Below are 13,102 nucleotides of genomic sequence, written 5' to 3'. Positions count from 1 at the left end.
AATTCTGTTCCTAGTATACTTCTGGCAAGATAACACTTTTAAATATCCTAAGATGACAAGCACTTTTTAAATCAAGAATTGCACGCTATACTGTAGAAAACTAGAAAACTTTTTTTTTTTTACTTTCCCTCCAAAATTTTGGTGGTCATCTGGCTCTCTGACTGTGGTATCTATTTCTGCTGAAGGCTTTCCTACAGCAAGAATGGAGTGGTGAGAATAGATGGCTTCTCCTTCCCAGACCAGTATGATGACGAGGCCCTCAGTATGTGGACTCCCAGCGTCTGTGAGCAAAACCAGCTGGATCTGGAAACTTCCAAATACATCCTCAGCTGCATCGGGGACAAATTCTGCCAGCTAGGCATGGCTGAAATCGCAGCTGCAACATGCATCAAGAAAAATGGTAATGGATATCTAATCTGAATGATATGACATTATTAACTACATACTGCTGATATATGTGTTACACAAAATCCACTTTCTCTGCATTGTCCTTCACAGTGCTCACAGTTCCCACTCTCTCTGCTCTGTCCTTCACAGTGCTCAGTATTCCGCTCTCTGCCCTGTCCTTCACAGTGCTCACAGTGTTCCACTCTCTCTGTTTCTGTCCTTCACAGTGCTCAGTGTTCCGCTCTCTGTCCTGTCCTTCACAGTGCTCACAGTGTTCCGCTCTCTCTGTTCTGTCCTTCACAGTGTTCAGTGTTCCGCTCTCTGCCCTGTCCTTCACAGGCACAGGTTCCGCCTCTCTGTTCTTCCTCACAGTGTGTGTTCCCTCGTCCTTCACGTGCCAGTTCTGCCTCTGCCTGTCCTACAGTGCTTAGTGTTCCGCTCTCTCTGTTCTGTCCTTTGCAGTGCTCACAGTGTTCCACTCTCTGCCCTGTCCTTCACAGTGCTCAGTGTTCCGCTCTCTCTGCCCTGTCCTTCACAGTGCTCAGTGTTCCGCTCTCTCTGTTTTGTCCTTTGCAGTGCTCACAGTTTTCGCTCTCTCTGCTCTGTCCTTCACAATGCTCACAGTTTTCGCTCTCTATGCCCTGTCCTTCACAGCATGCCTGGCCTGGAAGAGGGCAGTGCGAGGAGTCAGGGAGATGTGTGACGACTGTGAAGCCACACTTTTCAACCTCCACTGGGTCTGCCAGAAGTGTGGCTTTGTGGTGTGTGTGGACTGCTACAGGGCAAAGGAGCACAAGGGCGCTAAAGGTAAGCCAGTGTCACTGAGAACAGCATGAATGCTATCAAGGAATAAATCGATGTAGAAACTGGTCAACTTGGACTATTGATATTTGTTTTTGAATGCGAGTCCAAGAAATTTTTCTTTTTTGTCTGTGTGTAATGTGGCTGTTGTGTTTCTCAGACAAAGACCTGTACCCCTGGCTAAAGTGTGTCAAAGGACAGCCTCATGATCCCAAACATCTGATGCCCACTCAGATCATTCCTGGAACAGGTAGAGATGTGCGCTCTCTCCCTGCACTGCCTGCAGAGTCCTCCTCACTGGCCTCCACATGCTTTTACTACATCTCAGAGACCTGGGACAAAAAACTTCACCTGTAATAATCAGTTTTCACATTTATTCTAGAGAAATTTCCCTCTTTCTGTTGATTGTGTGCTTTTTGCCAGTTCAAGCATGTCAAATAATTATACGACCAAGGTTAAAAAATAGTAACTTTTTATATAAACAACTTCACATTATGATCTTACGGAAACATGACCACTGGAATAAGGCAAAACTGACTCTGTTTGATATGCGAGTGAGCGATTCTTTCAGGGGACTCCAGCTTTGACTGATGTATAGTGTGCCTGTCTTATGCGCTTGATTGGATTGATCCACAGTACCTGTAAAGTACATTTACTTTATTTACTTTTCTGTGTTAAAATTACATTTTGTCATATTAAATGTTTCTCACAGGGAGTCTGTGTGAGTGACTTGTGAGGACTTGCTCATGTGCTACATGCACTTTTCCCCCCACAGTGTTAGCTGACCTGCTGAACACCATGCACACTCTCAGGGAGAAGTTTGGCATTAGGTCCCACTGTGCTTGTTCTGGGAAACCCAACAAGATCCCGTCCACCAACGGGGTGTCCCAGGTACCTTCAGAGGGTCAGCATTCGGGTCCCTGTCTCAGATGAGGCACTGTTACAGGGGGCAGACTCGCCACTTAGACAAAACCTTACAATAAGCTTAGATCGGTGGTGCCCAATCATGGGCCATGGAGGCTGATTTCACTAAGTACCTCCCTCCTCTCTGGTTGAACGTGTGTCGGTGAGATCAGCAGGTGTAGTGATTAGTTGGAATGAAACCCTGCACACACTCAGCCCTCCATGTCACATGATTGGGCCCCACTGGCTTAGATTGTTAGTACAGTGCGTGACTCCTCAGTTCCACATCTGTGCAAAGCTGAAGAGTCTGTTGTGTTGATTTTGAAGTCTTGTGGTGCTGATGAGGATGGCGTTGAGCTTGATTGAGTTTGGGAATAATTCTCCAGTCCTTCCCAAATTTTGTATGTTCCAGATTTCCAAAAATCTCAGTTGTGTATTTTTAGGATATTATTATCATGTATTATTTGTCTATTGTGAAGTGCTGTGTGACAGACTGTTGGTAAATAGCACTATACAGAAATGATTGATTGATTGATTGTTACAGGTGCTGCAGAATGTGCTGAACCACAGCAATAAGATGTCCCTGTGCAAGCCCCACGGTGGCCAGGAGGACCCCTCCCTGAAGGCGGAGTCAGACTGCAGGCCCGTCCTGCCTGAGCCCCAGTCCCCCCTGCACTTCCTGGCCGATCTCGCTGAGCAGAAGTCCCGCGAGGAGAAGAAAGGTGGGGCAGGGGGCGGGGCTTGGAGAACAGTGGCAGGACAGCTTTGATGGAAAGGGTTGATGGATATGTTTGATGGACAGGTTTATAAAAAAAGAATTGATGATCAGGTTTATAGATTGATTTGAGGAAAATTAACTGATGGACTGGGTTGATGCACATGATTGATGCGCGTGATTGATGGACGGGGGTTGATTGTCAGGTTTGATGGATGGCTGTGATCTCCAGGTTTGTGGACACCGTTGACTAGCGCCTACAGTGGTTGCTGGAGTTTAGAGTGCAGCCGTTTGGCCTTTCAGCGCTGAAGTTTGTTTGACTCCGGCTGCATTGTTCTTATTTCTGCAGAAAATAAGGAGTCGCCAGTGGGGGTGGTGGTGAAAGAGGTGGAGCAGGGTGAGGGGGTGGAGGCTCTGAGCACTAAGCCCTCCGTCCTGGGGGCCAGCGGCACGGAGCAGGGCTCCACCCTCAGGGACCTGCTCACCACCACGGCCGGGAAGCTCCGTCTGGGCTCCACCGACGCCAGCATGGCCTTCGCCCCGGTGTACTGCAGCCCCACCCAGGTCAGAGCCCTCCCCCTTCTCCACCCCTGCCTGCTGCAGCGCTAGTGCTGCAGATGTTGTTCAGCCAGTAGGGGGCAGTCTTCACTGTGGACCAAATTATCCCACAGGCGCCAGTGCTGTGATTCCCACTGAACTGGCTCAGTACCTCTCCTCCTAATTACCCCCTTTACTCCTGGTCTGCTCCGCTGTCTGTTGCATTCTCTACCCACCTTGATTCCCCAGATCAGTACCACAAAAGATAACTGAATTCTCCATTAGCCTAGCTGGTTAAGTTCAGGTAAAATCTGGAAGTGATGGTGGAGCTGCTATGCTGTTCATACCTGCGTGTGTCTGAACTGTTTTGCCGCTCAGACCAGTAAAAGCAGCAGGAGCATGCCCAACATCCTGCATGACATCATCGCCTCAGTGGTGGAGAACAAGATCCCGGCAGGCAAGCCCAGGCTCAGGCCCAAGCAGGAGGCGGGCGAGGAGGCCGGGGCGGAGACCGCGACTGCGCCCCCTACAGACGCCCCGCACGCCTGGCTCTACCACAAACGCCTGCTGTGGCTGAGAGACCCCCGTCACCCCGGCAACCGCAGGCTCTTCCGGGAGAGCTGGGAGCAGGGCCAGGTCAGAGCGGCAAGAACACCCACTCTGAGAAACAAACACCCACTCTGAGTGACACACCCACTTTGAGAGACACACCCACTCTGAGTGACACGCCCACTCTGAGAGACACGCCCACTCTGAGAGACACACACACACCCAGTGCCCGGTTTGCGCTCTTTCTCTCTGTCTTATTTTGTTCATTTAAAGTTGTGAAACAGGAGGTGGAGTCATGTGACTGGCAGAGCGTGAGCTGGCAGATTGTGTCTATCAGTGTGGCAGGCCTGCATGTGATGTCCTGCTAATATGACATCATCATTTTGATCTAAATTATGCAGTGAGATCCTAACTGCCCTGAAATCTTTCCCTTTGAGGGACACGTTTGAAATTCCTGCGCACACGCCCAAACCCTTTTCATCCAAACCCTTTGTAGTGCGTACTAATGCTCCAGATGCAGTCAAAGCATCTAGAGATTTGGTATTTGTTGGAAGTAGACTGTGATCTTACGTTGTAAGAGACATTGATTATTTATGGACATTCTTGACTTTGCCCCCGTCTTCTTATGAAGGCTATATTGTCCATCGCATTTCTGTTTTCTCTCTGTATATTTTTTCACCGCTTTGACAAGAGAAATGTCAGATTTTCTTATCAAAGTTATGTTTAGCAATATTTCATGGTAAAAATATGGTGAGCTAAGTGCATCTGAATCTTGCCTGTATTTAATCATGTTTGAGATTGGGAGATGGGGTGGAATTGTAATCATAGTTGAATCATAGTTAAAGTCGAGCTTCTGTTCCTCCTCTTCCTCTCTCTCAGCCGGTGGTGGTGTCTGGCATCCACAGGAAGCTGAAGGCCAGGCTGTGGACGGCTGAGTCTCTCAGCCAGGAGTTTGCCGACCCCCAGGGAGAGCTCGTAAACTGCAAGGACGCGGCCGTGTCCGTGTCTGCCGTTAAGGGGTTCTGGGATGGCTTCGAGGACTTGACGAGTAAGTCGCCTGAGTGCGTTCGGTCCCGCGGGTTCTAAAGGGTTCTAGCGCAGAACCCGCCCTCAGTATGGCAGAGACTGCTCAGCTCACCCCTGCTGTTTCCCCGGCAGAGCGGCGCAGTAGGGGCAGCGAGGCGGCGGTGTCCCGGCTAAAGGACTGGCCTTCAGGGGAGGAGTTCCTGGCCCTCATGCCTTCCCGGTAATTCGCCGCAGGCGTTTAATGTTGTTGAGCTTGTGGTTCAGTGGTTACAGCGGCGTTGTGCTGTAATGCACCTTGCTGTGACTCCGCCCACTGCAGGTACGATGACCTCATGGCTAATCTCCCCCTGCCGGAGTACTCCGCCCCAGAGGGGAGTCTCAACCTGGCATCCCGGCTGCCCCCCTTCTTTGTGCAACCAGACCTGGGGCCGCGGCTGTGCTGTGCCTACGGTACGAGAGTCAGGGGAGTGTGTGTGTGTGTATGTGTGGGTGTGTGTGTGTTGAGCCTGTGTATGCATGTGTGGGTGTGTGTGTGTTGAGCCTGTGTATGCATGTGTGGGTTTCTGTTTGAGCCTGTGTGTATTAGGGGTGTGCAGAGATGTCATTATCTGTATCTGTATCTGTATCTGTTCAACCGACAAAATTATCTGTCTGTGTGTCTGTATTCGGATAGAAGACTGGAAGTGGGCGTGGTTTATACGAAAGTCACGTTAAATCGGGCAAACGTTGTATTTCTAATTGCTGTGCCTTCAAAGCATTAAATTGATTTAATATTGGCATATAAATAATTATGAAATATATTTCCACATCCTCATACTGTACTTTTCATCTCTCTCTCTCTCTCTCGCTCTCTTTTATTTGTAACTAAACTAAGTTTTATGAACTGTCTGAACCTGTGGTCATTCTAGCAGTACACTCCAGGAAACAAGCTTTTTAACGATATATGGTCAACCAGGTCATTTTTAAAACCGCAGAGGCATTTAATCATAAAAGATGCTATCATAAGCTCATTTTATGCTTTGTGTACTTGACAGGGTGTTGTATTATCATCTAAATTAACTATTTATAACAATTATTTACCTTTAGTTTGTTCATTTTATGAAGCTATAGAAGTTATAGAAGCAAAATATAAAAAAATATCAAAATTGGCATATGGAACCAAAATCATCATTTTTGATGGTGTTGTCTCCCCTTAAACTGTAAACAAATCCCCCCCCCCCACCCCAACCATAGTGACACCACTAATTCGGTGAACCAATCTACTGGTTCGCTCAGGGTAACACATAGCTATGTATATATTTATTCCAACGCCTAGTTTTTTAAAACTAAACTAAAAGCAACAAACACAATTTAGCTAGCACAAGAACACATATTTACACACGATAAATTCTCTTTTTACACGTATTTACAATTTACAGACCCACACCAACTGTTTACAAAAGTCCGCGCATCGTGCATTCTGGGAGCTGCCGCCGCAGCCTGCTGGAACAGCCCCCAGCCGTCACACTGTCGTAAAGCTAGCTGGCATTCAAAACCCGTTTCAGAGGGTTTTCCAATAACGGGACAGCCCGGAGAGGTTTATTCCACTTATACAACGGGTTACCAACAGTTACTATATGGTTACTTTTATATTGATTTTTATAGATTTAATCAGCTGAAAGTGAATATTCTTTTTATTATTATTTTACCGTTGTCAAGCAAAACTCTGGACCCTCATTATGCAAAAATTCTGGTTGGTAGTTCTATTTGCACCTGATCGTTAATTCTGTGAAAACAATGATTCTCTTAAGAAAAAAATAGTTCCTTTTCGTTTTATACCGTACAATTAGTTTATACCATGTGTACCATACATTTTTTGTCATTACATTATTTAATAAAACTGCATGAAACCATAAGTCAATCAAATTAATCTCCCTAGCACTGACTTTTTAAATGGTGTGGTTGCGCAGTGTAGACATAACGTCTTTCTAAGACCCTCTGAAGCAGGTTTTGAATGCCAGCTCGCTTTATGATAGGTTCGCCTTCACGAGGCAGCTGCTATGTGCCGGAGTTCCAGATACTCTCTCTCTCTGCCCGTGTAACGTTAGATAGAGGCTATGAGAACTCTACATGGAGCTGACTTTTTTTCCCCCCGAATTTGAATAATAACGAGCAACTCCGGGTAGAAGAAATATCTGTTTCCATCGCATTATTCGTGCTTTCCCAAATACAGTATTCGGATTGAGATACATCCCTAGTGTGTATGCATGTGTGGGTTATTTATTGATTCCAGGACACTGTTGACAGGATCACACAGTTCCTCTCTGTTCCCTCCCTCCCAGGTGTTGTTGCATCCCAGGAGCAGGACTTTGGAACGGCCAGCCTCCACCTGGAAGTGTCCGACACCGTCAGCATCCTCATTTATGTGGGCGTGGCCAAAGGAAATGGAGCCCTGTCCAAAACCAGTAGGACATGTTACTGCACTGCTATGTGTTTACTGTTTATTACTGCTGCTGCCATAGTCAGAACTGCTGTGATAAGAGATTTTTTTATCTCAGAAGGTTACTGGATTAAATAAAGGTCAAATAAATTAAGTCTGAATGACTGCAGATGTGTGTCTGTATGACTGTGTCTGTGTATTCCCAAAGAAACCCAGATCTCAGGAAACCAGACGTGTTTATAGTTGTGTTCCTCTATGACCACAGGTCTACTGAAGAGGCTGGAAGAGGAGGATCTGGATGATGGAATGAAGAGGAGACTGAAGGACTCCAGTGAAACGCCTGGAGCTCTTTGGCACATCTACGCCAGCAGAGACACAGACAAGATTAAAGAATTCCTCAGCAAGGTTGCTCTTCCACTTCTGCTTGCTGTATTTTCAGAACTGACGTCTCAGTTGTTGTAAATTAGGGAATGTGTCAGGTCTGTAAAAAAAGATAATAAAATAGGTTTTATATTTTATATTTTAAAAATAACAAAAAAATAACATGTCAGAACATGTTGGGTTCATTAGCAAAACGTTCTGTGCAGAAAGAATGCATTTTCATGTAAGTGCGATATGGAATAATAAAATGTAGAGGGTTGTTGCGTGAGGCAGTGTTCTAGGGCATGGATATACCCCACGGTCTGGTATAAAATCTAGGGGGAATTGGCTGGTTTTAACCTCTAGGCTTCTTACAGCAGTGTCTGCTCCTGCCTGTCAGTGCCGTGTGGTCAGTGCTGCGTGGTGTTTGTCCAGGTTGCCAGGGAGCAGGGTGACGAGGCGCTGGTGGAGCAGGATCCAATCAGAGAGCCAGGCTGGTACCTGAGCAGGAGGCTGAGGGACCGGCTGCTGGAGGAGCAGGGCGTCCAGGGCTGGACTGTGCTGCAGTTCCAGGGAGACGCAGTCCTGATTCCTGCTGGGGCGCTGCACCAGGTCTGTCTATATGTCTCTCTGACTGCATAAAAGGCTCTACCTGCCTTTTCTTTTAGTGTATTCACTATCAGACCGGAGTTCCCTGAGGCAGTTATTTTGCGCCCCAGGTAATCATAGAACAGGGTGTGCTCTAGTGTGGTCTTTCCCAGAGTGAACACAGGCCTGGTTTCCTGAAATTTGGGTTTCTTTTGGAATATCATTATTTTAGATTTTTTTAAGATTACTGTCAGGGCCCAGTTCTGACAGTATTGCTCTAAAAGATCCCGATGTTGCTGTAGCCCTTGTTATGTGGGCTACAGCAGCACCAGCTCCTCTGCACAAAGCAAAAATTTAACTTCCTTGTTGTTTAGGGCTAGGCCATGGATTGCAGATTGTTCGAGCTGCATCACTAACTCATTAATATCTCATTAAAAGCAAGCTGGCGACAAGCTGCATCCCTAGAAAACACTGCAAAGAAATATGTCTTATCTCCTGTTTTTACTCCACAATTATTATTGACATACATTGATTTGATTGTGTCATAAACCTTACAATATATTACAATTAACCCTCCCCCCATTTTATAATATAATCCCTCTTGCCAAATAGAATCAAAAGCCTTTTTTAATTTGATAAAGCATGCAAAAACTTTTACACTTTTGGTGTAAATGTTGATTAATTAGGGTGTCTCTCGACTCTCTCTGGTATTTTGGTATTATGTACAGATATGTGGTATAAAGGTTGGGAATCCACTCGATGTTAGGGGTAACAGATGTCTCTCTCCCACAGGTGCAAAACCTCCACAGTTGTGTGCAGGTGATAAATGATTTTGTGTCTCCCGAGCACGTGGTGCACGCCTTTCATTTAACACAGGAACTCCGATCCTCCTGCCAGGAAGTCAACTATGAAGATAAACTGCAGGTAAGAGCGCGGAGGGAAGTGCATCTCTGAATCCGAAAGCCAGTCCCGTCTGAGCATGAAGATTTCTTGCTATCTCATCAGAAAATGGGAAATGAACCATCAAAACCACTGAGTCGTTTCAGTTTATCATCTGAAGCGCAGTGCACAAATTTTAAAATCCCCACAATTTTACATGATTATTTTTCAATCAATTAAATTTTTCAGTCCTGTCCCTGAATTGACTGAATTCAGATATTCCCAGCCCCACCTGCTGATTCCACTGTGTGTTCTTTGCCTCCCCGTACATGGATGAAATGCAGGAATATCTTTTTCTTCGTGCCAGTTGAATGCCGTAAAGAGGAGATGGGCTGCCAGCAGCAGCCGCTGAATAATTAATGCAGCGAGAGAAGTGCCAGGCGTTGGCGTGACAGGCCCCTTTTAAAAACCCCAGTCGCAGTCAGAAAAGAACTCTCCGGAATGCGTGGCTGGGTTTCCTGCTTCACACGCTCCTGCTTTAGTGCATCTCATCACATGCAGAGCACTGTAGTTCAGTGTAGTCCCAAAGCAGCCAGGGCCTGATTCTGTCTCAGGTTCACTCTCAGGTTATTCATTTATTTTTTTATTTGCAGTTGAAAATGTTGCTTTGAGAATTGAAACACGTCCCCCTCTACCCTCTCAAATCACATAGCAGTGTAATCAAACTTAGTCACAGGGTTGGGGGTTTGCTCTGCTGTGTGGTGTTGCTATGTGGTGTTGCTGTTCAGAGCCCCCCCCCATCACACTCCCCTCTTCTTTTTCACCGGGTTTTTATCATCACATGAAAAGCCTGCTTTCTCCTGTTACAGATCAAGAGCATCTTTTACCACTCTGTGAAAGACGCGGTCGGGACCTTAAAGAGGAGCTGGACGGAGGAGCCGGGTGAAGCTGAGGACAGCTTGTGATGCTGTGAAGCCCGCCCCCTCTCGTCTACTGAGCGTGTGCAGTAAAGCACGCTCACTAACGGCAGCCTCAGGCGGCCTGGAGCTCAGGGCACCTGAGGACAGTCTGCCAGCAACAGCACAGCTCCTCCCTTCAGCCTTTTCCTGCTTTCATACCGTACACTGTAAATGCTACTAGGACACAAGTAAATTATATTTATTATCAAAGGCGTATTTGTCATGTGATAAATGTAAATGTGGCTTGTACAGGCCTGTACATTTTACTAAATGGATTCTGTTTGCAGACTCCTGTACTGCAGGTACTGCAGTGCCTGTACCTGGGAAGTCCTTCCTGTATCTCTGCCTTCAGACCGACCATGTGTATTAAGATGAAATGCCAAACTGCTGAAAATATTATAAGATTGTATTAAGTACAGAAAAACAAATTAACTAAATGAGTAATAGAGAATTGTACTGGGAGACATTTAAAATGTTATTTATTCAAGAAAATCTCATTTTATTAGGCATTTATTGTGAAATTTTGAAGTTGAATGATATTATATGTAAATACATGTATACATTCAATAATGTATTTTTTAAAAAACATGGCTTGTTTGAATTTGTAAGTGTTAAAGCTTCATACGCTGATGTTAAAATGGGCTTTGCATTTTCCATTAAAATATATTTATCAGTTTGAATCAGTTTTGTGCATTATTCAGGATACAGATGTCGGGATGGTGTTTGGAATGCAGGTATTTGCTTGGCTATTCCGTCTGATTGCATTACATTAATCTAATTAAACATGGACGCTTATCCCAGACAAACCTTTGTATTTTGGGTAGGATTTGGGTAGGATTTCACAAGGCAAATATGGAAAAGATTCCATTAGAAATACTAATATATGTGCATGTAAAATGACACACACCAAGCAGAGAAGAGTGTAAGAGTTAGCCTCTGTATTGTTTTGCTTGTTTTTCTGGGAAAAATTATTAATTGAAGATAAGAGTTTCAGGTCAATATAAGCATGGTGTGAGGATTTTCATGACTTTTAATTTGCAGAATCAGTGGTGCATTAAATTTGTCGGTGCTCTGGTGCATGTATATATTCTGCATTACCATATCAGCTATAATGTGCACATTTAATGTGTGTTGCACATTTAATGTATGCTGTTATCAGCTGGAACAAACAACTTTGTTGTTATTCCTCATTTTTTGTATTAATGCTCCAGTCTGGCTTCCTGAGATCTTTTTTGCTCAGAAATTAAAAGTTCTCCACAGTATTTTGTTTCAATCGAATGGCACAATTCTTCAGTCGAGAGGTGGAAGTATTTAGTGAAATCAGCTGAGTTCATGGGTTGAAGAATCACATGGCAGGACTTTTACTTTCGGACCCCTGGACTTTCCACCTCTGCTTTTGAGTTCTACTTTAGCTTCATCCAAAGTCACAGGGGTGCTGCCTTTTTAAGGCACCCTCTTGATCCATTCTGTGATTGCAGTGGGGGGGGGGGGGGAAAGAGGAATGAAATTCAGCACTCAGTGGATGTGGTAGCATTAGCACAGCCTCTGAGCGTGTGTAGAATAAGCCTGAATGCCCCCGCACCTCATTAATATTCAGTGCATGTAGCAGACCCTGCAGAGACGAGACTGCGCGCTCAATCCTACCTCATGTGAACCCAGGTAACCATTCCTACACTAGAGATCCACAGAATTCTCACCAAAAAATTCTGCTATTTTGCCACAAGGGGGAGCACTTAAGTAGTTTAACATTTAGGCTGTGCTGTTGAGATGAACCCTTATAAAGAATTTCTCCTTCCAGTTGAAATCATAGACAATTTTTTATATTATCTTGGTGTTTTCCTAATATTAAAATTAAAAAAATATTTATATATTTATTTTAACACAATTTCCTTATTTATTGATTTTACCCATATTCTTCCAATTTGGAATGTCCAATTTATGTTCTTGCTCAATTATAATTTTAAAAAAGGTCAAAGATAATTCAGCAGCAATAACTTGTACTTATTTTACTCTGTAAAAATGACATTTTAGATAAAAACCTATTTTTGAAGCGCTAATTATAGCATGCTTTGGAGGAGAACACATGCATATGACATATTGCACGTGTATGTGGTGCAAAAACTCTGGGTGGAGTAGCGGTCCAAAAACATTGGTGGAATAAAGGAGAATAATGTGTGAGATAATGGTAGTGTGGTTGCCTTTAATATAAGACTTTTATATTTTTTATTCAGCATATATTTAGTTTATTCAGCATTTCAATGTTTGTTAAATTAATAAAACCTTTTCTGCTTTGAAATCTAAAAACTGATTAATTGAAATTTAAATTTTTAAATAGTGTTTAAATAGTTCCATTTGTTTGAGTAGTTATGAGCACAGAAATTATTTTCTGTAGAACAAAGAAAAACAGTTAATGTTGTGCCCTACCACTTTTGTACATATCTTTCTTCTGATTTTATAGATTTGTAGAAATCCTACATCCTACATTTAAAACATAATGCTACTGTTTGGGTGCTGATTAGATCACTGTTTATTTTGCATTGGCGTCGATAAAGCATCTGTTAGTTTTTCATTAGGAATAGCTGCCTGCTTCTGTTATTTAAAGGGACAGTGAAAGGTGAATGGTATTAGGTGTAAAAGCATTAATATGAACACCCTCGCCTAAAAATAAGAAAATAAACCCTGACTTACCTGAGGAATCAGATACAGGCCTGTGCGTTGAAGAAAAGATACTTTGTAGGAGTGAGAATCATCATTGTGAGCAGGTGAGCAGGTGAAACTAAGTCCTTCAACGGGGCAAACACCAACATCCTCCCTGCTAAAATACCCCCCTGTTCAATCCACTGGCCTCCCAGAGGCAGGAAGTGAATGGCCTCTCAAATTCATATGTTCAGCATGGTGAATACTGCGATAGAGTCACATGACCGTTTTATTTTAATGGTGAAGACACTCAGGTCTCAGTGGATATGAAGATTGGGATAC

General features: G+C 44.3%; 1 protein-coding gene across 1 annotated transcript in view; it reads left to right on the top strand.

The window, feature by feature from the left end:
• LOC135244433 (probable JmjC domain-containing histone demethylation protein 2C) overlaps positions 1 to 10,803 on the top strand; it is a 50,935-nt gene extending 40,132 nt beyond the window's left edge. Inside the window, exons 12-26 of the mRNA XM_064316692.1 lie at positions 186 to 400; positions 1,042 to 1,194; positions 1,349 to 1,438; positions 1,964 to 2,079; positions 2,636 to 2,813; positions 3,156 to 3,370; positions 3,722 to 3,979; positions 4,772 to 4,940; positions 5,051 to 5,138; positions 5,238 to 5,368; positions 7,240 to 7,362; positions 7,603 to 7,742; positions 8,133 to 8,309; positions 9,078 to 9,209; positions 10,034 to 10,803. Of these exons, the coding sequence (XP_064172762.1) occupies positions 186 to 400; positions 1,042 to 1,194; positions 1,349 to 1,438; positions 1,964 to 2,079; positions 2,636 to 2,813; positions 3,156 to 3,370; positions 3,722 to 3,979; positions 4,772 to 4,940; positions 5,051 to 5,138; positions 5,238 to 5,368; positions 7,240 to 7,362; positions 7,603 to 7,742; positions 8,133 to 8,309; positions 9,078 to 9,209; positions 10,034 to 10,129 (2,281 nt within the window). The 3' untranslated portion in view covers positions 10,130 to 10,803. The remainder of the gene's footprint in view (positions 1 to 185; positions 401 to 1,041; positions 1,195 to 1,348; positions 1,439 to 1,963; positions 2,080 to 2,635; positions 2,814 to 3,155; positions 3,371 to 3,721; positions 3,980 to 4,771; positions 4,941 to 5,050; positions 5,139 to 5,237; positions 5,369 to 7,239; positions 7,363 to 7,602; positions 7,743 to 8,132; positions 8,310 to 9,077; positions 9,210 to 10,033) is intronic.
• The last annotated feature ends 2,299 nt before the right edge of the window (positions 10,804 to 13,102 follow it).

The sequence above is a fragment of the Anguilla rostrata genome, chromosome 18 (genome assembly GCF_018555375.3).
Source record: "Anguilla rostrata isolate EN2019 chromosome 18, ASM1855537v3, whole genome shotgun sequence".
In the NCBI taxonomy this organism is placed as follows: domain Eukaryota; kingdom Metazoa; phylum Chordata; class Actinopteri; order Anguilliformes; family Anguillidae; genus Anguilla; species Anguilla rostrata.
This window is presented reverse-complemented; position numbering and strand designations above follow the sequence as displayed.